The 23296-nt window shown below is 53.6% G+C and overlaps 8 protein-coding genes across 8 annotated transcripts; 4 read left to right on the forward strand and 4 right to left on the reverse strand.

Annotated features, from left to right (window-relative positions):
• Window positions 1-972: 972 nt before the first annotated feature.
• Window positions 973-3022, forward strand: AA0111_g2346 (Cell pattern formation-associated protein; the record flags this gene model as incomplete). The annotated part of the gene is made up of 4 exons (XM_028648107.1): window positions 973-1189; window positions 1238-1426; window positions 1484-1616; window positions 1666-3022. 4 exons carry the CDS (start codon window positions 973-975, stop codon window positions 3020-3022), a joined length of 1896 nt encoding a protein of 631 aa, XP_028509819.1.
• A 1372-nt stretch (window positions 3023-4394) lies between these two features.
• Window positions 4395-6524, forward strand: AA0111_g2347 (Fimbrin; the record flags this gene model as incomplete). The annotated part of the gene is made up of 4 exons (XM_028648108.1): window positions 4395-4417; window positions 4489-4699; window positions 4748-5451; window positions 5504-6524. The coding sequence occupies 4 exons, from the start codon at window positions 4395-4397 to the stop codon at window positions 6522-6524; spliced, it is 1959 nt and encodes a 652-aa protein (XP_028509818.1).
• A 501-nt stretch (window positions 6525-7025) lies between these two features.
• Window positions 7026-9236, forward strand: AA0111_g2348 (hypothetical protein; the record flags this gene model as incomplete). Its single annotated transcript, XM_028648109.1, has 1 exon — window positions 7026-9236. The coding sequence occupies one exon, from the start codon at window positions 7026-7028 to the stop codon at window positions 9234-9236; it is 2211 nt and encodes a 736-aa protein (XP_028509827.1).
• A 283-nt stretch (window positions 9237-9519) lies between these two features.
• Window positions 9520-10747, reverse strand: AA0111_g2349 (hypothetical protein; the record flags this gene model as incomplete). The annotated part of the gene is made up of 2 exons (XM_028648110.1): window positions 9520-10284; window positions 10334-10747. 2 exons carry the CDS (start codon window positions 10745-10747, stop codon window positions 9520-9522), a joined length of 1179 nt encoding a protein of 392 aa, XP_028509826.1.
• Window positions 10748-11208: 461 nt separating this feature from the next.
• On the reverse strand, window positions 11209-13960 carry AA0111_g2350 (hypothetical protein; the record flags this gene model as incomplete). Its single annotated transcript, XM_028648112.1, has 7 exons — window positions 11209-11230; window positions 11289-11304; window positions 11355-12469; window positions 12679-13184; window positions 13234-13285; window positions 13384-13621; window positions 13855-13960. The coding sequence occupies 7 exons, from the start codon at window positions 13958-13960 to the stop codon at window positions 11209-11211; spliced, it is 2055 nt and encodes a 684-aa protein (XP_028510099.1).
• Window positions 13961-17755: 3795 nt separating this feature from the next.
• On the reverse strand, window positions 17756-19296 carry AA0111_g2351 (hypothetical protein; the record flags this gene model as incomplete). Its single annotated transcript, XM_028648113.1, has 3 exons — window positions 17756-18122; window positions 18179-19037; window positions 19227-19296. The coding sequence occupies 3 exons, from the start codon at window positions 19294-19296 to the stop codon at window positions 17756-17758; spliced, it is 1296 nt and encodes a 431-aa protein (XP_028510100.1).
• Window positions 19297-19789: 493 nt separating this feature from the next.
• AA0111_g2352 (hypothetical protein) lies at window positions 19790-20292 on the reverse strand (the record flags this gene model as incomplete). The annotated part of the gene is made up of 4 exons (XM_028648114.1): window positions 19790-19819; window positions 19870-19959; window positions 20096-20174; window positions 20285-20292. 4 exons carry the CDS (start codon window positions 20290-20292, stop codon window positions 19790-19792), a joined length of 207 nt encoding a protein of 68 aa, XP_028510101.1.
• A 225-nt stretch (window positions 20293-20517) lies between these two features.
• On the forward strand, window positions 20518-23151 carry AA0111_g2353 (hypothetical protein; the record flags this gene model as incomplete). The annotated part of the gene is made up of 1 exon (XM_028648115.1): window positions 20518-23151. The coding sequence occupies one exon, from the start codon at window positions 20518-20520 to the stop codon at window positions 23149-23151; it is 2634 nt and encodes an 877-aa protein (XP_028510102.1).
• Between the last annotated feature and the right edge of the window lie 145 nt (window positions 23152-23296).

Below are 23296 nucleotides of genomic sequence, written 5' to 3' on the forward strand. Positions count from 1 at the left end.
GACTAGCTTTTTGAGAATCCAGCATTGTTTGCAGCGTTCGATTTCGTCCCGCAGCTTCACTCTTGCTTTGAGCTTTGCGTCGCGTCTGCCCGCTGTCAATACATTCTGGTCAGTCCCTCCATTCACCATCACCAACACTGCGCTCTCTTACCCCGATCGATTCGGCACAACCTGTCCTACTTGACTGCTCTCGCTGCGTCCTCCAATCTGTATTTCCAGTTGGTCTTGTTTGCACACGTGTTTGGCCGCGTCTCGTTGGTTCCCGCTGCAGTTGACCGACCTCACCTTTGAGAAGCAAACAACTAACTTGCGGTGAAGATTATTCGCCCCGTCAACCTTCTGCGGCAATCTATAACATCAGCAAGCTATCGTCTGTCGGTTACGTGCGCAGATTCTGCAATCTAGCCTTGTGAACGTCGACAGCTTGCTCTTGCACAACAATACGCTCGGTTATCGAGAGGACTGACTCGAGCATCTTCGCGAAGAGCTTCTCGAAGTCGAACACAAACCTCGTCCACGCGAAAACACGTCAATACCGTAAAGCTGGAGCTCCCATCGATCTCGTCGGTCCACGCTCGCGGCCCTGTTGATACCTGGTACCAGTCCCACTACACGCCCAAGCCTGCAGTGTCGAACGAGCGTCTGCCAGCCCTGCCCCAGATCCAGTCGCATCCCAGCGCCTCGTCCAACTCCTCATCACCTCGAGGTGACTCCATTAGCTCTGGTTCAGTGGTTGGTGGAAGCGCAGGATCCCAGACATCTTACGCGGCATCGATCAACGGTCAAACCTCCGGCTTCAAAACGCCGTCCCCCGAGCAGACTCCCCAGTCTCTCAATCGTGACCCTCAGTCCGCGAACGCGCATTCTGTCCAGAGCTCGCCGTTCGGTACCCAGGACGGATACGGTTTTGCTCCAGGCGGCTACAACAGCATGAACCAGATGCAATCGTATGCTGACGTGCATCAACCACACATGGCTACCGCTACACACGCCCCAGCTTCAGCTCCCCCTTCGGGTCTGTCGCATTACTCATACCCACAACAGCAGTCTTCAATGATGCAACCTCAACACCAGTACAGCCAAGGCCCGCCTGGATACCCGTACGGATACCCTACTGGTGTTCCTTCGCAAATCCCTGCGTCTTCCTCAATGAACCCTGCAATGGTGCCTTCAACGCTGCAGCTTCCGGGTGAGTCTGACACCGAACGCACCATATGATATAGACTAACTTCTCCAGCCATGTCCTCTGGTGCGCCCACGTCATCCCTAGCTGGTTCGCAGGGCTATCCATCTCAGACATTCGATCACACTGGCCAGGTCGCTCCACCAGGAATGAAGCCTCGTGTAACTGCCACGCTCTGGGAGGACGAAGGTAGTCTATGCTTCCAGGTCGAAGCAAAAGGCGTATGCGTTGCTCGTCGTGAAGGTGAGATGCACTGGTGGATCTGTTCTTCTGGAGAAACGGCAAGCTAAACTACTGCAGACAATCACATGATCAACGGTACCAAGCTTCTGAACGTTGCGGGAATGACCCGAGGTCGTCGAGACGGCATACTGAAGAGCGAAAAGACGCGCCATGTCGTTAAGATTGGCCCGATGCATCTCAAGGGTGTCTGGTAGGTGCCATAACTCTGAACGTGGTCAATACGTATTAACACGAAACAGGATTCCCTTCGAACGGGCTCTTGAGTTTGCAAACAAGGAGAAAATCACCGAGCAGCTATATCCTCTGTTCGTTCACGACATTGGAGCACTGCTCTACCATCCGTCGAACCAGACGAGGGCAAGTGTAGGAAGCGCTGCCATGGCTGCTGTTGACCGCAACCGAAGACCTGACCAGATGCAGACACATCAGCGATACCTCTCCGGTCCGGCGGCGTCGCAACCTCCTTCGCTCCATCATCATCACTCAATGAGCAACCCGATTGGTGCTGCCATGTCTCAGCCACCGCACGCTATCCAGCCACATCCCTCGTCAGGTCGTCCAGGCATCGACCGAGCTCACACCTTCCCCACTCCTCCTACAAGTGCCTCGAGCATCATGGGCATGGGCAACCAAGGCAGCTCTTATGAGTGGAACGGTAGCAACGTTCAAAATGCTCAGGGCGGTCAGCCATTGTCAATTGACACCGGACTGAGCAACACGCGCTCCGTACCAACCACACCTGCAAGCACTCCTCCTGGCGCTGTTCAGCAAGGTATGTCCTACGCCTCTGGTCAAAGCTTCGATGGCTCCAGGCCCTTGTACTCGGGACCACCCTCGCAACCAGGCCAATATGCGCAAGGACAGCCCATGATGGCATACCGTCAAGACGGCTCTTACCCAAAGACAGAGATGGCACCGCCATCCCGCATCAGCGATGTGCCAGATGAGGGCGATGTTAAGCCAGCTGATGGAATGATGCCACAGGGAAGTGAGCAGGTGGCTCCTCCCCAGGCTGGAAGTGAGGGAGACCATGACCACGACAATGAGTACACTCACTCTAGCGCTCCATACAATGGAAACAGGGGCCCGTACGGCTACACTCCCAACGGTGCTCCAGGTGCTATGCACCCCGACCACGCTCACCTTTCTCCGGAGATGACAGGATCACCTCATCAGAACGGGTCCGGACGAGCCACGCCTCGGTCGGCAGCTACAGGTCAGCCTCAATGGAACTCGGGCTACCCCACGCCGCAGCGCCAGGCACCGCCCTCTAGCAATCTTTACAACGTTATGAGTGACCCCCGAGGTGGTCCCAACGGTAACGCACCTCACGACGCTTACCAGGGACCTGGGGCTGTATCGCAATATCCCAGTCAAGGATATCCTCCTACAAACGGCGTCAACAACTCGGGTAAACGCGGTCGCGACGACGAAGACCAGGACCCATACCGCCCCGACAGTGTCCAAGGCGACGACATGGGCGGTCTCAAGAGGCGCAAGACCATGGAGGGTGGCGCGGTTGGCGGCAACTACGCTGATCCCAATCCTGGCATCCAGCGTGCGCATACCATGTCAGCTCAGCGTGCCAGACGGTAATGGGATAACCTTCGCGCAAGCATTTGGGTGGTCAGCTGCCGGTTCCCACATTAGAAGGCGGTTTGGCCTCTATCTCCAGCGAATTCGTGGCATTGAGCGAGCGGTCTTTTCAGAAGCAACACACAACATGGCACCCCGACATCTCTCAGGCACTCTCCAATCGGAACGCAACGGTTCGAGGCGACCCAGACGCCACCTTTTCGCTCCCTCCTATTTCTTTGTGTTTACATTTCCTTCTGATTTTATCTCTTGTCTACATCTCAACACGTTTCGGCATTCACGACTTTTACGACCATTTGCTTCGTGGAACCACTGTTCCTATACACCATGTCCTGGGCTTTGAGTCTCATGATATACGACTTCTGCATGCGGCACGAGCATGTGCAAGTCTTGTACATTCTACAATCACGTCCTTTACCTTTCTGAAGCTTGGGAGCGTACTGGAAGCTTTTCGATATCGGTCGTCCTGTCACCTCAATAATGCTCTCGCTCGACATACGCCAACCCCACCACCGCTAATACCGGACACATATACGTGGCTGTGCGACCGACGACGTGAGCGACACAACTCCAGTACTCTTTCTCGTTTCGAAATCAACGGCACGCCATGTTTGACGAAAATGCAGGCGTACACGATGGGATGTTCACGCAATGATGATGTTGATTTGGCGGGCATGTCCAGAGCGGCCATGTCGCCCTGTTGTTTTTTTATCTAGGTGGTACGTTCGGGCTGAATAGCATACGGGCAGCCGTCGGGCCACTTTGAGCGTTTTAGGAGACGGGATGGCTTTAGTGTCTACTTTTCGTTGGGCGAGCCGGCGATATGGACCTTATGACGTTAATGAGGGAATCAAAAGCTCTTTTTCCACTGATGCACTGAGCGATTGTTGTTTGAATGTGATGTGTTGTGTGAGGCTTTTTCACGTAGTAGACACTAAGGACTGGCTCTAGCGAAGGGTGAGGTGGCAATGGACACCGCTTCAACAACTGGGGACCCATGGAAGGCCTTGGGCATTGAAGATGGCAGAACATTGGTAAAGAGATGAAAAGCAAGCGCGCATCAGGAGCATGACAAAGGCGATGAAATTGCGGCGGCTGTTAATGTCTGTTATGGAGTTGGGTACCTGTGAAGCAATGGCAGCCTGACACCAGGAGAGAGGTGACGTGCGTACGTAATCCGGGAGCAGGATGCGACCTGCCCCCTCGAGGTGTCCGTCTTGGCAGCAGCCCCACGTCGTCATCGGGTAAGCAAAACAAGAGGCACGAAGTGATCGAACGCGCAACCCAGAACGAGGCGGAGCCAGGCAGTCACTTTGCCGCCCAGTATATCCTTTTCTTCCGCATCTGACTTCTGTTGACTTGCACCGCCAACATGAACATCATCAAGCTGCAAAAGTACGTGGGCGCGAGCTCCCTCTGACAGCATCCGTTGGGTTCCACAGTAGCTAACCAGGCATTGCGCACAGGAAGTACCCCCAGTTCGAGCAGGGCGAGATCTTTGGCCTGCAAGATGCCTTCCGGAAGCTCGACATCGACGACAAGGGCTACCTCGACGAGGGAACCGTCATCAAGGCCGCGCAGCAGTCGGAGCACCAGCCATACGACGTGGTGCGACAAGCCCTAAAAGAGGTGGAACTAGACAGCTCGAGAAGAGTAGAGCTCGACGACTATGTAGATGTAGGCATCGTGGTACGCTGTGGCCTGTCCAGAAGCTAACCGCCGCAGCTCATCTCCAAACTGCGCGTCTCGTCTCCTGCCCAACAGCGCATGTCAACCGGCCCAACTCGACCGCGAGCCGGCACAGCTTCAAGCGTCAACTCACCTTCCAACCCCGGGCATGCCTCCAAAGGTAGCGTCGGTGGCGGCAGGATCCAGGTCCAGGGCTCCTCTGCAAACGTCACCCACACCATCAACGAAGATGAGCGAACCGAGTTTACGCGCCACATCAATGCTGTCCTCGCCGGCGACCCAGACATCGGCGACCGCCTGCCCTTCCCCACAGACACGTTTGAGATGTTCGACGCCTGCAAGGACGGCCTGGTCTTGTCCAAGCTCATCAACGACAGCGTACCGGACACCATTGACGAACGTGTGCTGAACAAGCCGGGCAAGAAGATCAAGTCGCTCAACAACTTCCACTTCACAGAGAACAACAACATCGTCATCGAGTCGGCCAAGGGTATTGGATGCTCAGTGGTGAACATTGGCAGCGGGGATATCATTGAAGTACGCGAGCATTTGATTCTAGGTCTGATCTGGCAGATCATCCGGAGAGGTCTGCTGGGCAAGATCGACATCAAGCTGCACCCTGAGTTGTACAGGCTATTGGAAGATGACGAGACATTGGAGCAATTCCTGCGTCTGCCACCGGAGCAGATCCTGCTGAGATGGTTCAACTACCACTTGAAGAACGCCAAGTGGCACAGGACGTACGTGGACAAGGACATGATCTGAATGCGGCAACATAGCTAACCTTCGCAGTGTCTCCAACTTCTCGACCGACGTCAAGGACGGCGAGAACTACACTGTTCTCCTCAACCAGCTGGCCCCCGAAACCTGCTCTCGCTCGCCGCTACAGCAAACCGACCTCCTCCAGCGCGCGGAAATGGTGCTGCAGAACGCCGACGCCCTCGACTGTCGCAAATTCCTCACACCTACATCTCTCGTGGCTGGAAACCCGAAGCTCAACCTGGCTTTCGTCGCCAACCTGTTCAACACACACCCCTGCCTTGACCCCATCACCGAGGAGGAGAAGGCTGAGATTGATGACTTTGATGCCGCGGGAGAGCGCGAGGCTCGTGTCTTTACTCTGTGGCTCAACTCTCTTGACGTCAAGCCGGTCGTACAATCCTTCTACGAGGACCTGAAGGACGGCACAGTCATTCTGCAAGCATACGACAAGGTCATTCCAGGCAGCGTAAACTGGCGACACGTTAACAAGCCACGCGAAGGCCAAGAACTGATGCGCTTCAAGGCCCTGGAGAATACCAACTATGCCGTCGAGCTTGGCAAGCAGGTCCAGTTCTCGCTACCAGGTATCCAGGGTGCTGATATCACCGACGGTCAACGCACATTGACTCTCGGTTTGGTATGGCAGCTGATGCGCAAGGACATCGTAGCTACCCTCAACGGCCTCGCTCAACGCCTCGGCAAGCGCGAGATCTCCGACGCGGATATGATCAAGTGGGCCAACGACATGGCACGCAAGGGCGGCAAGGGCAGCCAAGTCCGCTCTTTCAAGGACTCGTCTCTCGCCAACGCCGTCTTCCTGCTCGATGTCCTCGCCGGCATGAAGCCCGCATACGTCGACTACGACCTCGTAAACCAGGGCCGCAACGACGACGAATGCTACCAGAACGCCAAGTTGGCCATCAGTATTGCGCGAAAGATGGGCGCCACTATCTGGCTCGTACCCGACGACATTGTTGCCGTACAGAGCAGACTTATCACTACCTTCATTGGTAGCTTGATGAGCACGCATGAGAAGACGGGTGGACAGTAAGTCATTGGGGTCTTTTCCGATTGTGTCTTTTGGAATGAGTAGATGATGTAACGCCCTATGGGTGAAGCGTGCGAGCGTTTGAAAATAGTTTATCACTGATCGAATCTACAACATTATCGTTGCTGTCTTCATTCAGTGTGAGTGCGGTGTCGACCAGTGGACGGGCGTGCCTTCCTCGTATGTGCTCTCACAACAACAGCGCAACTGCCAACATCACTGTATAGGATAAACCTCGATTTGAATTTAGTATCTCTAGCGGTGCTATACTGAGTTCGAACGTCTCTCATGTGAAAGATGGTGCAAAAAGTCCGAATAGACGAACGAAAAGAAACCACTGGTGAAGTGAAACATTGCCGACGTTGCGCAATCCTAAGCGTACCTAGATATCACTCTTCACTTGAACGCGCGACTGGTGCACTAGCGCCTTGGCTAATCAAACGCGACTGAGAAGGTCAACACCGCGCTGAAATTTTGCTCTCACCTCCAACAACTCACAACACCATGGAAGACACCAACATGGCAACCTCTTCGCTGCATCAGCAGCATCAACAATTCGGCCAAGGCCTTGGTAACAACGGCGATGGCCCGCCTGGCGACAGGCAAGATGACAAGTCCCAACGTGGGCACTACGCGGATGTCATCCGCCCGCCTGATTTCATGGCAGTCATGAAAGACGCCGGCGTGAAGCACTTTCATACCCGGTGCATGATGTGTGGTGAGACGGCAACGTCACACCACCGCAAGACCTGGCGCGAATGCCGAGGGCGTTGTCCACTCAACCCCAATCATACTCACACTCAGCAGATCTGCCCCGACCTGCTGAAGGTTGCCAACGAGGATTGGTGTATAGCGCATCTGGAAGAGAGCATGAAAGCTGAGCGTGATACCGCTCGTGGGCCAGAGACGCTGCAGCGACGAGAGCAGCGACGAGAGTCGCAATGCGAGCACCGACATGAGGCGCCAGGCGTTTCTAGCCTAGACAGGCAGGCTCCCGCGGCTCCTCCGAAATTCCCCTATGCGGCTCCTCCGCAAGGTAAGTGGCAGACTAATAGGTCGCCAACGCCATATCTCGACGACAGAAGGTCGAGTTCCGGTGAGCGCTACGGCGCTATGTATAGTCCTGTACCTGAGACAGGACATGATCATCATGGTAGTTATACTGACCATAGGTATCCTTCCGATGGAGATAGATACCCAGAACCCACTGGCCGAGGCCGCAGTCGGGACGTACGTGAGCGGAGTCCGCCACTGCCTGAAGAGAGTGTCGACCATGGCACTCAAGCGATGATCGCTAATCCAGGAAGCCCTCAAATAACGGGCACATGCAACAGGAACCAGGCTGTTCAATACAGCCCAAGCACCCATAAGACGCCGGCTCAGCCGCGCAACGTGCCAGCAGCCGGCCCCACGGGCCTCCTACCTGATGTCGATATCGACTCCACCGAGCTGCCTGGTATGGCGCTTATTGACGTCGACCGCTATGTAGACCTAGCACGGAGAATACCGACTGATGGTTTCTTGCCGCTGATCAAGGCGGGTTTCGACGATGAGCGCGCCTCAGGCTCGCCATTGAGTGGTATCATGGAAGATCCCGAGTTCCCTCCCGTATGGCAAGGCGCCTGTGATCGGTTTTTCTGTTCCATGAACGAAGAGGTCCTTATTGAGACCATTGCTGGCAACATTGATCTTGCTTACCTGAAAAGCCGGGCCGCTGGTACTGACGTCGCACAGTACATTGACAAGCTGCGAGATCGCGCTTCATACCATCCTTCGTGCTATGTACGGCCCTTGACCGATACTAACGGCTCCGCCATGTCGCTTGACCATTATGAGCAGATGCTAGACATCGCTGAGCGCTACTGCGAGCGCAGTGTGGCACATGCCACCGAAGCGTACAACATCGACTGCATTGCCGATGAAGAGGAATCTCAGACGACGGATTCCCAAGACACCACTGGCTGGTCCCTCGATGATTCGAGAAAAGGTATTCGCCGCCATCTCACGACAAGCGCAAACGCATTCTCGGAGAGCAGAGCGAAGTGTCTTCGCGCCTGGATCGTAGCAGGCCGAGCTCGCATACGCCATTGTCGAAGCCAAGGCATCAACCTAGCACCCCCAATACAGTATGTTGGGTACGCAATGAACGCCGCAAAGCGGCGCAAAGGCCACGAAAGCCGGAACTCGGCTAGTTGGCTCAGTCTGCTTGTAAGCGACATATGCGAGACGCAATGGCCTGGTTTGTACAGGCTCAAGTTCTACGTGATCTGCTTGATCCTCGACCCCGGTCTGGGACAGCTCTGCGAGGTTGTCTTCTGTCGCTATCTACGCGCTCACACTGTGAATGGCGGCCTTAGCATCGATTGGGCAGGCAAGAGTATATCAAGCCTTGCCTTGCCAGGGGCAACAGATGCAGAGCGAGACGACTTTTGGTCTCGCAAGCAACAGTGGGTCGAAAATAACACTGACTTCACAGCGAATGTCACCCTTGAGGGGCAGCGCCGCAAAGCTTTGTATAAAGCTGAGTACATGCGGAAAATTGCTGCAGAAGAGGAACGCTCGGCACAACTCAAGCAGAGAGTAGCCGATGCTCAGCACTTGTTCGACCAAGCCGAACAGTCCCTCGCGTTGGTGAGGAAGGAAGGCCCACTAACCGCAAAGAATGCGCAGGCGCTTGAAGCCGTCGAACTCGGCAAAGCAATCCTCAAGCGATAAGCAGAACCACCGTTCGCTTCTACCGCGGCAATGCCGCAGGATGACGGGAGAATGGAGGGAGTGGTACATGGGGCTAGTTGAATGAATATGACCACTTCTTCTCCATACATGCCACAATCATGAGTTCACATTAATCGTGTTCAACGGTAACATCCACCTTAAGATAGCGGGCACTTGATGCTTTTTGACCACTATCTTGCGAATTTCAACAGCTGGGGATGAAGGGCTGGTCATCGGTATGCGCCCAATAGTCATTAAGGGTGTACAGCTAACACTCCTTGTATCACGACCTCATCCCACCACTCCTCATACTCACACTCTCCGTGCCACTACTCTTCTCCCATCCATCTGCCTTCCTCCGTCCTAACGCCCTTCGAAGAATCCAATCTTTTGCTGTAACTTGCTCTTCTGCATCCTTTGATCCGCCCTCTACTAAACTCTTCAATAAAACGTCATCCTCGGGCCGGCAAAAGTACACAAGGCTGTACCTTGTAACACTGCCTTGTTCGCCTGGCGGAGCAACAACGCGATGGATGTTACTTCTCAGCGCACCATCAGAGAACTTGACAAGCGCATCCCCAAGATTGACGATACAATGTCCAGGTAAAGGACGTACATACGTCCAGCCATCTTCACACAGCTTCTTCTCCACGTCGGTAGGTGGAGGAGACGCGGACATCGGCTCAAGTGGCGATATGTGTTCAGGCAGCCTGACCTGCAGGCCACCCAAACGATTGAACAGCACTGTGACGCTACCAAAATCCGTATGTTCACCCAACGCCACGCCCTTGAGCGATTGCTCCTGCGGCGGCGCTTTGACAAAACGGATCTGGTCCCCTGATGCGGCATTCAAGCGATGGATGGCAGGCAGACCACCCGCTCCGCGGATATCCTGTTTTAAAGGGAGCCGGGAAGATAGCAGAGAAGTGACAAGCATACAGATCGCGTGTGAGGAGGTGATGTACGACTTGTATAGACCACGATGTGGATTCAGGACTGCTGGGGAGGGGAGGGGGTCAGTGAGACCAATGACATCGTCCTTGGAGATCTGAGATGGTGTATTAGTACTGGAGACATGAGAGAGAAGATAGACGTACATTGTAGAATTCGTTCCTATCTTTCGTCCCCTGCTTGTCAACGATGCCTTCGCCGTATCCTTTGTAACCAAAGTAACTGCCCTGGTCTTTGAAATCGTACTTGGTCTTCTCTGTGACGTCGAGATCATAAAAGTCTTGCATCACATCGAACAATTTGTCCACGTCTCCGAGTAACGCATCGCCATCGATAGTAGTTCCATTATTCGTGTCGCTGTTGCGTGTGCGTACGTCGAGGTAAAAGAAACCTAATTCGCAACATGCTTGCCAGCACCTGTTTTGTTCTTCTTCATCGTGCTCAAGAAGTTTCTGGAGGGATATGCGTAGAAGAGGCGCAGTGGGTACGTTATCTGGAAATTTTGGGAGATGGGGGAATGACTCGCGTTGCGGAGATGGAGAGTGGTCTGAGTGAGGCATGGTTAGCACTGGGCAGTTGTCTCAGTTCGCGAAGTTCGTCGCGAAGGAGCGCAGGGTACGCACGTCGTTCGCATACAGTGGGGCAGATATAGCTGTTGGTGTTAAGATGTTCGTGTGGAGAGCCGCGTGGAGAACGCGGGGTAGCCTCGGATAGCTAGACTACACGCGATGCTACGGATGAACAAAAAGATGATCATAGCAAGGCACAGATGAGGCAGCATAGACATCACGAAGCATGGACAAGGATTAAAGGAGACGCAATTCATTAACTATCCACAGATGTAGCTCCGATATTTCCACCACCCAAGCAAGCAGACATAGACGCGCCCGAAACACCGAGAGCGATAGACACCGATCGATGCCCGAGTGCGCCATGCTACCAGTCAAGTGACGATGCAAAAGTTATGAACACAATTTATAAAAGGTGGCCGTGGGGAAACAAACGCCTAAAGGATAATTGATTATAGAACGTTTGAATGAGACCTGAGAGGTGTTAGATGATGAACGATGATGAGGGTTGATGATGATGATGATGACTTACCATTGACTAGATGTTTCTACAACCTGGATCCGTGGACAACCTTGTAGTCGACAGCCATCTCCATACCATCGTCATCGATGACGAGGATGCGGACGCTGCCACGGCCGTTGTCGAAAGAGTCTGTCAGGCGGGAGATGAGACCGCTCTGGTCAAGGACGGGAAGGCCCTGCTTGACATCACCAGACTCGGTCATGGCGACAACGCGACCATCCTCACGGATGTCGAGAACACGGTACTGCTTGAAGACAGGACCGAGCATGTTCTGGACAACGACGGAGGGGGCCGGGTTGGAGATGAAAGAAGACTCCTCATGGAGCTGCTTGGTGAACAGGTCAACACCGAGGTAACGGTGCTGGCCAGTCTGGGAGGAGGTGGTGATGCGGATGACCTGGCAAGGGCGGCCCTGGAGGATCAGGAGATCGCCGATGCGGATGTGGTGGCAGGGGATGGTGATAGTCTTGGAGGAAGCCATCTTGCGGACTGTACGAGCAGAAGCTGGTGCAGGTGCGATAGAAGCGGAGACGGGAGCAGGTGCAGGGGCAGGGGCAGCAGCAGAAACTGTGGACCTGGGGGGAGAAGGGTTGGAGTGGACGCGAACGACTCTCTCAACAGGAGCTCCGGATTGGACGGGGCGGCTAGGGGCAACAGAAGGAGTAGTTGAAGTGTACTTCTCCTTGACGATTACCTCTTCACGTTCGTCGTCGTACTTGGCACCAGGGAAAGAGTGCTCGTGAGAGTGGTGGTGGCGGTGAGGGTGGATAGGGTGTTGGATACGGTCGGCAACCTTGTGAGCGGCGTGAGAGATTCCTTGACGAAGCGAGTGGTATTGGCCCTCGTTGTCGTAATATCCCATATCACGCTTGAACTTCTTGGGGGGTGCAGCAGTGGAACGAGCAGATGTTTCTACTCGTACCTCAGATGGCTGGTGGCTGGCGACACTCTCGACGTGCTTGCTGCTGGGGAAGGTATCGTGCTTGGTGGTGTAAGTCTCCTTTGAGTAGCTTGCACCGGCGACGATGGGACGAGTACGTTCGCGGATCTGACGTTCAGTAACGTCGATTTGAGATGGAGCGTAGTCGGTGGCAGGGCCGTGGACTGTATTGAAGTGTCTATCGTAGGTTGTGTCCTGAACCTCGACGTGGGAGTGGGTAGAGGTAGGAGGTTGGGGGTGAGGTTGGTAGCTGAAGGAAGAAAGGAAGGTCAGCTTTGGGTTGGGCAAGGAAGAGCTTAGAGGAGGTGAGAGAAAAGTGGAGACTGCATGTCGCTAGGACAACAACAGATGAAAGGGGTTAGCGGCTAGCGCGTGGCTGGGTGCCGCTAAAGTCAGGGGGTTGGTCTGTTGTGCTGATCCGTGCGAAGATGCGCTGGCAAAACAATGGATCGAACTTACCGGTCGTGGGATCGCTCAAACTCTACGCGGTCAGTGCGATGAACGTGCTGAGAGTGAGGCTGGGGCTGCTGGAATTGCGGCTGGGACTGCTGTTGAGGCGGCTGGAACTGCTGCTGGGGCTGGCGGTAGCGAGTTTGCTCGTGGATATGTAGCTCCTCACGGTGCTGAGGGGGCTGCTGAGCGTGGAATTGCTGGGGCTGGGGAGCCTGCTGGAACTGCTGCTGGGGAGGCTGGGGACGACGAAGACGCTCCTCTTCGTAGATGTGGACCTCTTCCTTGACGTGAGTGTCGTGCTGCTGCTGCGGTTGCTGCTGCTGCTGTTGGGGAGCCGGAGGAGGAGGTAGGACGGTGGCGGAGAAGGATTCGTGGGTTTCTTCGTGACCTTCCCGTCCGTGTGAAGCCTGTTGCTCAAACTGTGCTTCCTGTTCTTCTACCTTTACGCTGGTAGTTTCCTTAAATTCCGCGTTCCGATACGCAGACGGGAAGACACTGAAGGGGATCGGAACCTGCGCGGGTTAGCATAATTGCTTATACACTCGCAGTGAAAGAGCATACTCGTGCTTCAAAATCCAGTTTGCCGGAGTCGGGTCGCTCTTTCTCGAAAACCCTTCGAACCGTTCGAAAACAATTCGAAAGGAATCAAGAAAGAACTTCTTGGCTCCTTTGAGGGTCTCACTTGGAGATTTCTGGTGATGAAAGATCTACTGAAGCGTCGCCAGCTTTATGGTGTTGACGTGCAGCAGCTTGAAGATGCGCAATTGGATGCAGTAGCGGGGTGTAGGTGGAGGAGTGATGGAGTCAGAATGGCCGAAGAGGGGATCAAGTAGATTGGCGGTCAGTCGGATCACTGTTGTGTCGGCGTCTCGATGATCGCAGGGTTGTGGAGGCTGGGAAGCTTTGGCAGAGCTGTCCAGGAGCGGACTAGCCTTGTTGACACGGAGCACTAGCGCGTATCAGCTCCCCCTTTTCTCCCTGTGCCATGGACCGATTGACCCCAGACAGCATATCACATCCTGGCGCTTCTCGCACCGAGGTAATTTCGGACGCGCAATTCACCTCAGCACGGCTGTTGACCAGGCAATGGCGTTCACCTCGTGTCGCAATCCATGTTCCCGTCGCATTGGAGCTCCACAGAGCTGCCGGGAGCTTCCCCGACCTTGCTGCAGCTCCACGAACGTGTCCATTGCCAGTGGGCCGATCCCAACCTGCGTGGTATAATGCAATTGGGGCCGGACTGCCGTCCCATGCATGAGGCACCAGCTTCGGACGTGAAGAGAGGCATTTTTCAGCTCACCTTATCCATGTCGCGCGCGGCCAGCTGTTGATAGCTCCAAGCCTTTCCCCAGCCTCCTAATATTAGTCGGGTCGCCTCGCGTCGCCATTGGCCAGAGCTCCTGGATGCTGCAGCCTGAAAAGCATGGCTGCAGGATGGGTCGACGACGATCACGGCTCCGCCGGACTATCACGTGCAAAACTGCTCATCGATCGCGGTCCAGCCGATGACCATCGACGCGGACTGGGTGAGTTGTCCGGTCGCTTGCAAGCTCGACGCATGTGAACCGTGGTTCTCAACGGCTGTCCGCATCATCGTCCCCACGGAGAGCGCCCGCGTCTGACATGCAGCACCTGCCGCAGCGACGGTTTCGTGATTGTGGAGAACTCGATGATTGGTGTACTACAAGGACTCTGTGGGCTGTCAGTGTCACCCAAATGCTATGTAGTCTTGCTTCGACTGGTATCCCATGCACGTCTAACTAGATCGATATCGTATATGTAACAGACATACCCCTCTCGAGGTTTGTTAGTAGAATCTGACTCTTTCCCCGATAACGTGCTTTCTTCTAAGCTCACCAAGACCATCCCAATCCTAACTCCATGTAACTTGGAACCGGAAACCGAGGACAGACAATCTACAGCCGTTTGATTAGGATAGGCTTCGGTGTGCATACATACTTGAGTGACGTTGGTAACTCCGAGCTCCTGATCTGGTCGCATTGACAGCGCGCAGTGTGCTTCACAGGAAGAGCTAGGGGACGTACGTGGATTTTGTTATTGATCGGCCTAGAAAAGAAGCAGAAGCGTGTTTTGTTGTCACTATTCTTCTCTCGCTGCTTTGAGTCCCATCTCGGCTACCAGTATGGGAAAGCACGATTCCACAGTCATGAAGTAGCTACACGCAACCACCCTCTTGGTCCTGCACTAGCACCCATCCCTATGATTTTTCTCATGCATTTGCCAACCTCTGGTTCGGATGCGTTTCCTTGATGTCTTTTTTTAAACCTTGTACAGTTGCCGTCTTCTTTCTGGATGGATATCTGCTGTTCATTATGGCATCCCAGACAATGACATGGATGCATTGAAGGTACACACCACATGAAAGGGCTGTATCACACATGTCGACGTATGCAAATGATCGATGTTCGCCATTATACTCCCGTTGAGGATGTATTCATGCATATATGGAATAACGCGCTCCTTCTGATTGTCCAACAAATTGGACATCCATCGACTTGGGACATAGCATCTTTCAGTCAGGAAAGAGGTTTTTTCAACAAGGAAACTCACTCGATATGCGTCAGTAGGTGTGTATCGTTAAGTCGTAGCAGAGCAAGTGAACAGGAGACTGTCGTGGTTGGCTTGACTCCAAAGGAATTACTAGCGTTCTATTCATCCCATGTATCCTGCAAGCGCGTGTTGGTTAGCAACACTGTTCGTCGGGGAAACGACGATGACAAGTTTAGGCCGGAAATTGAGACTATCCTGGTCGGTTCACCCTTACCTTTTTACACCAACACGAGTCGGTAAGCATTTGTCCGTCCGATTACCTACAATTTTTTTCACTCAACTATTCATAGCACTTTGGATGTACCGTAGCCACATCAGTATTCGAAGTCCATCTGCGGTGCTCTTGATATCGACGTTACTTACGGTGTCAGCAAATGCTTGTTTTGTGATTTGTGCAGACAAATCCCACCCGACACTTCCTACCAAACCTCAAGATCGAATTGGCATCGATCATGTTATTATTGCCTTCGCCAAAGCCAACGCTAGAGATACATTTCAGTCTATGTTCCCTATGCACACAGTTTTCTCCGAGCACCCTCGCGCGAAAGTCATGATTGCTGTGTGAGGGTAGGGCGATGATATCGGATTCGATCAAGCAACCCATTTTGATGCGTTAACGAAAACGTTCGCTGCGAATGTCGCTACTATGCTTGCCAACACTGGGACTATCCGAGGCAGTGAGTAAATCATCCACCAACATCAGCAAGTCATGTACTGACAAAGGAAGACATTATTTGGGGGTATCCTGACGGAAATTATGCGGACCACAAAGACGTACCCAACTCCGAATAGGATTATCAGGTCACGGCGTTCCCTAAGTTTTAACTACCATTCGCACTGTAATTGGAAGTAAGCTTCAATCGCTGTACCAGAGAAGCAAGTCAGTCCATTCCTGTTGGAATACCACAGGCTTTGTAACCCTGAGTACTCTCGACTACCTTCGCAGTGCACTATTCGCTAGCCTGAGCCGAATAGCGATAGGTAACATGCTTTGGTACACACAGAAGAGCAGACCTTAGATATAGCTATCTGCTGACTTCATAAATGTAAAAGGTGATTATCTTTTCACTCATCTACCAAACGTCTTATCCTCAGTTCGGCCAGGTAACGAGCTACGACCTTATGAACCGCCGCGATGAGATAACCAAGCATCGCGCTTCTGTTGTCAATCTGGAAGTCACAATCGAAAACCATATTGCAATAAGTGCTCTACCCAAGAAGCTCAATCTACACTTCGCATATCACGTCAAGTACTTCACAACACAAGGAGACTGCAATGACAAACCCTCAGCTACCCTGTTACCGTGGCCGAAAACATCTGGGAACATGGCACGTTCAAACATGACACATACATCTTCGAAAACTCCCATATGCATCCAGTCAGCACTTCTGCGATAACTGTATCTTGGGATAGTATTCACGGTCCAGAAGAGGAAACAACATGCAGTATATACTGCTCTCAACACGTACGTTGCATTGCCACACTTAACCACTACTACAGCGCTTAACAAAGTGCTTTTGGAGTAGGGCGCACCGATGCCGACTTAGCAGCGTCCCAGTGAGTAGCAGCCAAGCACGGTATTGTCACTGATGAAGCACCCAGTGAACAGTACTATTTCGATGTCCAGAACCGTCTATTCTGGACTTGGGACATGTTCATTTTCGTCACCAGGAATTCTGTACATATCATACGCAAGTATATGCTTCACAGGACAGTAGCACAGAGTTTAGGTGACGGTAGTGCGCATTGGAGTCAAGTAAGGCAAGTGTCTAGGGAGGTAGCAAAAAGTGGACGTCAGTTGGCGACAGACGAGGATTTGAACGCGTCATCCGCTTCATCTCTAGATGGTCTTGTAGAGGCAGCTTCCCCTGTTGCAGAGGTGAGGTGTTGGTCATTCTATTAGCACACGCACCTGGGACCAAAGCCAGCTCAGCATCAGTCCGCCGGACCAGAAACTTCCCCTTCCCTTGCGAGTTTGCGGGTCATGAGACTGAATTATTTTTGATACCAGACCATGCCGTGGGTTGCGGCTGCCACGTGTTAGTTCGATGCTTTTGAGAAGGAGGCTAACCTTGAGCTTGATACAGCATGTCGAAATGCCAGCGCTGCCACGCCCACGACAAGTGTTGAAGTGACCACCGCCATCCAATCGGAGCCCGCTGCATTTCCCGAGCATAAATCTTTACACACACTGGAATATCCTAGGGTGCAGGGGAGTGAGTATTTCAGCGAGTCTTCTCGTGTACGCACACGTGAGAGGGTACACATGGCATGAGGATACTGCTTTTCCATAGTTGGCCTCGACGTCAGGTTCTGATCCAGGCAACACAAGGACATGACATTCCTATGAGCATGACGTAGCGTACAATTAATGAATTACTACTCTTTTCCTCGAGACACAAGTGTCTCGCTTTCCCGTACTTTACAATCATCTCTCATGCTCCGTTATCCAATACACAAGACACTTTCGTACCCGTTCTAACCCCAACCTATGTTCCCATGCGAAGGACCCTATGCCTTGACAGTACTCCTCTTCATGCCCTTTCTTGCGTTCTTCTCTCTCTCCTTCTCCAAGAACTTGCGCTGCTCATCAGCACTCAGGCGGCCCAACTTGGCATCTCTCTGCTCCTTCTTCAGCTTGTCGGCAGCCAGTTTCCTCTCCTCTGCCTTCTCCTCATCATCCGCCTTCTTGATCTTGGCGATCTGCTCGTCGCGGGTTTGCTTGATGCGACGGAGGGCTTCAGGGCGGAAGTGTGCGGAGGAAGCGAGCTGATCAGGGAGGCGAAGGAAGTACTGGAAGATAGGGAGAGTGGTGGCATAGTCCGAGGCGAACTTGAGAGAGAGACTTAGACGCTTCTTAGGCTTGGTTTCGTCGAGACTGGGACATGTTAGCTTGGTCCAAAGAGTGGGGTATTCCAATGCTGTTTGACTTACGTCCTGGGGGCGTTGATGGGCTGGTCGCTGACGATGATGGCCTCGAAGTTGTCTCCTGCGTCGCTCACAGCTTTGATAAGCTCAGGGGTGAGCAGCATATCCGTAACTTCAGCGCTCTCACTCATGACCGTGGTCCAAACAGGCAGCTTGGCGTGGTCGCGCGTGGTAGTCAGAGACAGGTCGTAGCGCTCCTCGCGCATGCGCTTCATGATGTCCTTGTGTACAATTGCGAAGACGAAGCCATCGAAGGTGCTGTTGGTGACCTTCTTTGACTCACCCTGACCGTATGATGGAGCAAACTTGGTCTCCCGGCCATCGAAGACGTAGGCCGTAGCCTCGAGGCGCTCAGAAGGTGGAGGGAAGCTTTCGAAGAACAGGGGAAGGACGGATTCACCAAACCATGCGAAGGGGTTGAAGCGCTTGTAGAAGGTCAACTTGAAGTCGACAAAGGCGACGTTCTGGCGTCCGGTAGCGTATGTCTGGTACTCGTCGGCCTTCTTCTCCTTGAGCAGGCTGTCCACGTCTGTAACCTCTCCCTCTCCGCTTGGGCGCGTATGACCGACTTGGGCGAACTCCTGGGACAGGACAGGGGCGTGGGCCTTCATCCATGTCCTAGCCTTGCTGCGGTTGCGCTTGGTGCCCCAGAGGTGGACCGCGATGAGAGCGAAGAGAAAGGGCAGGATGTACATCTCCAGCTTGAAGTCATCCATGCTTGTGCGCTCCCACACACGGTACCATGCCGTGTACGGGCGGCTGTCGCCCAGAGCTGTAGGGGCAGCCTGCGCCGCGCCGGTACCGGTCGTGAAGGACGACATGGCAGCGGGTGTGGGCTCAGGAGCACCTGCGTAGTCGGCGAAGTCTGGCCATTGTCAGCGCGTGCTGTTGATTTTGTACATACACAAGCTCTGCGACGTCCGATGACACCCTCACGATGGCCCCGCGACTCCGTCTCTTCTCAAGAAACTGTAGCATCGCACCAGGGGTCTCGTGTGGTCCCGCATCTCAGGTCGCTGGGCTCGCGATCGCGTATGCAATGCAGTGTACGTACCATCATCACCAACAACTGGAGCCTGTGCAGGCTTTTGCCCACCGAAGAGACCCTTGACGAAGTCTGCCATTGCGTCGATGCTTCACAATGAACCGGTGTACGTGGAGGTTTGGCGGCGCGGGAGGTGGTTTGGAGGATCCATGGATCTCGGCTCGGTTCCTCGTTGGTGGCACTGACCTCATTTTACAGCGACTAGCACGCATGTGGAGGGGCATCTGGGCAGCTACCCCAGAGCTCGATTGCATTGGATTGAATCGAGAATTGGCACGTCTGCTGCATCGCCCGTTTTGAAAGGTTAGAAACAAGACGTGTTCGCACCTCAATATGGACGTAATTGCAAATGGCGGTAACGAGCTAGCCGTGATCGGACTAATATAACAGTCAGAGGACGGCAGCATCACTCTACAGAAGTAAAGGCAACGAAAAGAGACGATATTGATTGTTCTATGCGGCCAGACAAAATAGTTGTCATGGAGGGTAAAGGCTTGTTGATTGATTGTACAGATGCAGACGACTCATCCCGGGCCCCTCCTATCCGGATATCATATTCGAGGCGAGAGTTTCTAGTTCTTGCCGAACCAGGTCTTGTGTCCCTAATCAAAGTTAGTCGTGGGCGTGCTTAGATCAGCCAGATGCAACTTACAAGGACGAGACGGCCCATCATGTACATGCTGGCACCGAAGCTGCCGAACAAGAGGACCTTGAATCCGGGAACCATCCACTTTCCACGGGCCTAGAGGAAATCTGTCAGCATGCATCTCCGATTGTGATGATATCCAGGCGCCACATGTCCAACGCCCACTTGCGCATCCTCGTGGACCACGTCATATGCACCCCATTGATCCTCCTCTTCCTCATTCGGTACGCACCTTCTCCCAGGTCCTCAGTCCGTCGTGCTTCTGGAACTCGCGTTGCCAGTAAGGCACTTTGTTCTCGCGCATAACCCAGCTACCGACTGTTAGTACCGAGCTCTGTGCGGAAAGGCGGAGGAGTGTGCGAGGCCACGGCGGCGCGGTACAGAGCCCACGGCCACGGCCACAGCTCCAGGGTGGACGTACCCAGCCATTTTGAAGAGTGTAGATGTGTATTGCGCGGCTTGCGGGGGCAATTGGTGGTTTCGTGGATTGGGCGGTTTCGTGATGTCGCGAGGTCGAACGATCCGCCGGCGAAAGGAAGTCGGCCGCCAAGGCCCTTGTCCGCTTTAGGCGCAACAACTTTCCGCATCTTCAATTCGGGCAGAGACAACTGCGACGCCAATGGACTGATTTCGCCCTTCGCCCCTGTCTCGTTGATGCCGCCGGCCCTGGACAGGCTCCTCGCCAGTCCGTCTGCTCTGCGACTCCTGCGCTCCATCGTCAATGCCCCCGAATTCCCCGCGGCATGTTCGATAGCCACAAATTGCTGCTCCTCAGTAGTAGCCCGCCGCCGCAACTACTCGTACCAGCCCAAGTCTCAGTCCAAACTACAATGGAGGCGAATGACAGATGCCCGCAAGGAAGCACAAGTTCGAGGCCAAGTGCGAGAAGCACTCGAGAATGACGATGCCAACGATACCCCCGTACCGACCATTGATGTCTTTGACAACGACGTCATACGTGTAGCAAAAAGAGAAGACGATCCCAGACAACTCGCCGTCGTGCTCGCAAGCGAAGAGAGACTGCATGGAGCCAAGGGCGTCCGCAATGTCTGGCGAAACATCCGTCATCGAGGGTACCGCCTGCCTACAGAAGACACCCCAGATGCCGAATTTCTATGGGGGACTTTTGTCAGGAATCATTTGCTCACAGGCAAAGCGATCGAGCGTGCTGAAGAGTTACTCCATGAGACGGGCAAGACATACCCTCATCTCTACCGTCTCGTTATGAGCCACTGGCTTCCGAGGAGAGCACAGACAGCGTTGAGATATCATTACACGCTGCAGAGGAACCTGAAACCCCAGCGGCTTCCCTTACGGCAGTTGGCACATTTGGGACGATCGACTTTCAAGCACGCTGCATACGAAGCCCTCAAGGAAATATACGAACACAGCAACGAGCGAGACCTCTACGACGAGGTGGTACCTGTCTTCATCGAGAAGGGAGATATCACCGCCGCACGCCAATGGCATGCGCTTTGCACTCTTCGCAATGATATGCCGTCAGAGTCTGTCGCGTTGCACCCTGTTGTTCGGCTGTTCATCGTCGAGGCATCAGCTGGTGATGTCTACTTTGAGACAAAAGGAGCGACGAAGAAATGGAAGCGGGATCCAGCCAGGTACAACGAGACTCTTCTGCGCCGCTTGAAAGGCCCCGACACCGCACCGGTTCGATTCGAAGACTCGTTTGTCGCTCGTATGTTCGCAACCCGCACTTTTCCAGCGGCTTCCATTATACAAGGGCTCTCTATGGTGGGAGTGAACGAGATTGGACCTCAGGCTGTCCTCACCATGGCACTACAAACGCAGCAGGTCGAGGAGCTACCTAAGAGATTTGAAGAGCTCCGGTCAGCAGGTATTGCCTTACAGGGCTGCGTCTTCTCCCTAGCATTGGAGAAATTCGTAATGGAGCAGAAATGGCAGTTGGTGCGCAGTATGTTGACAAGCGACCAGCATCCAGATGTCTTCGGCGACGCCAAAGTACAACGCAAGCTGCTCGGATACTATCTTGATAACAACGACTATGCCCAAGTCCAGCGCACGCTTGCCATTCTGACGCTCTTCCACAATGATGCCAGCCAAGAGTCCTGGAATCTTCTCTTGCAGGCCTATGTCAAACGTTCTGGGCCAACACATATCATGGAAGTGCTCCAAGACATGCGCGCACGTGGCATTATGTTGACAGCCGAATCAATCGTGGCCATCCGTAGTCTACTACGCCGCCGCCAACCAGGACGCAAACCCGTCGGCAACCGTTTCGATGACTTGCGTTTTGTCACACGAGTATTTGTAATGATTCTCGAGAACGGTTTAGGTGTCGTTTCTCCGCTACAATGGCGTGAGATCATCCGAAGATATGGCATGACCGGCAGACTAAGAGAGCTTAGACGAGTTCTCATCTGGCTTCTCTGTTGGTATGCGCCGAGGAGCAGTCATCAATTCAACCACTTGCCAAAGTCACCCTTCTTGGAATCGGCCACAGCAAAATGGCGCGCTGCCCATCCCGAGCGTGGCCACTGGTTTCACTTTCCAGCGATGGTAACACAGATCAACTCGTCGCATCCTGTGCGGCAGCTATTCCCTCCATCCCTACAGCAAGGTCTTATTGTATGGGGCTTCAAAGCTGGGCTCCTGCCAAACGCTCATCTAGAACAGTCCATACTCCAGTCTGCGCTTGCTAAAAAACACTATCGTCGTCGGTTACTTGAGCACGGGACTTTGCGTCAGCTGGAGTGGAGTATAGGCTTGCGAATTGTGGTGCTGCTACGGGATCTTGGCGTCTTCGTTCACTACCACACAGTTCTCAAGGCCCTGCAAATGCAGTTTGTCAATATGTTTGGTCACGGCCGGTCGAACCGGAAAGAAAACAGGGTGATGGAGAGAGCTAACACGCTTCCCTACGCTAGATACGTTGATGAGGTCAACAAGATATGGGGCAGTCCGCTATTGAGAGAGCCTCAGCTTTTCAGCAAAGGTATGGTGCATGACCATATGTGGCACCCACGCATGAGGCGGACTACCAAACGCAGAACCTCCATCGGTCTTGGTGAGATTCTGGGTTCACAGTGGATGAATCGCAGCAATGAAGGGCGTAGCCCTACCAAGGAGGATGATGCCGCCGCTCTTGAACAGCTACAGAAGCACTTCGACGCGCAGGCTCAAGCCATGGAATCCGTATCTGAGCCACAACCTCAATCTACGGTAACTGGCGACGCGTTTAATGCGACAGCAGGGACGGGCGACAGAACCCTACACTTACCAATAATCACGGATGACGACCTCAAGGCATAGCCTCGCCACGTTACTTGGAGAATATATACAGCAACCCCTCCGATCCTGGGGTTGAGCTAGTGTATTCAATGATATAAATGCTTGACTTACATGCTGCTTTCAATGCAAGGATCTTGTCTCGATTTGTTTTTACAGTCATCTGAAG

This window comes from Alternaria arborescens, assembly GCF_004154835.1.
Source record: "Alternaria arborescens strain FERA 675 chromosome Unknown contig_4, whole genome shotgun sequence".
In the NCBI taxonomy this organism is placed as follows: Eukaryota; Fungi; Ascomycota; class Dothideomycetes; order Pleosporales; family Pleosporaceae; genus Alternaria; species Alternaria arborescens.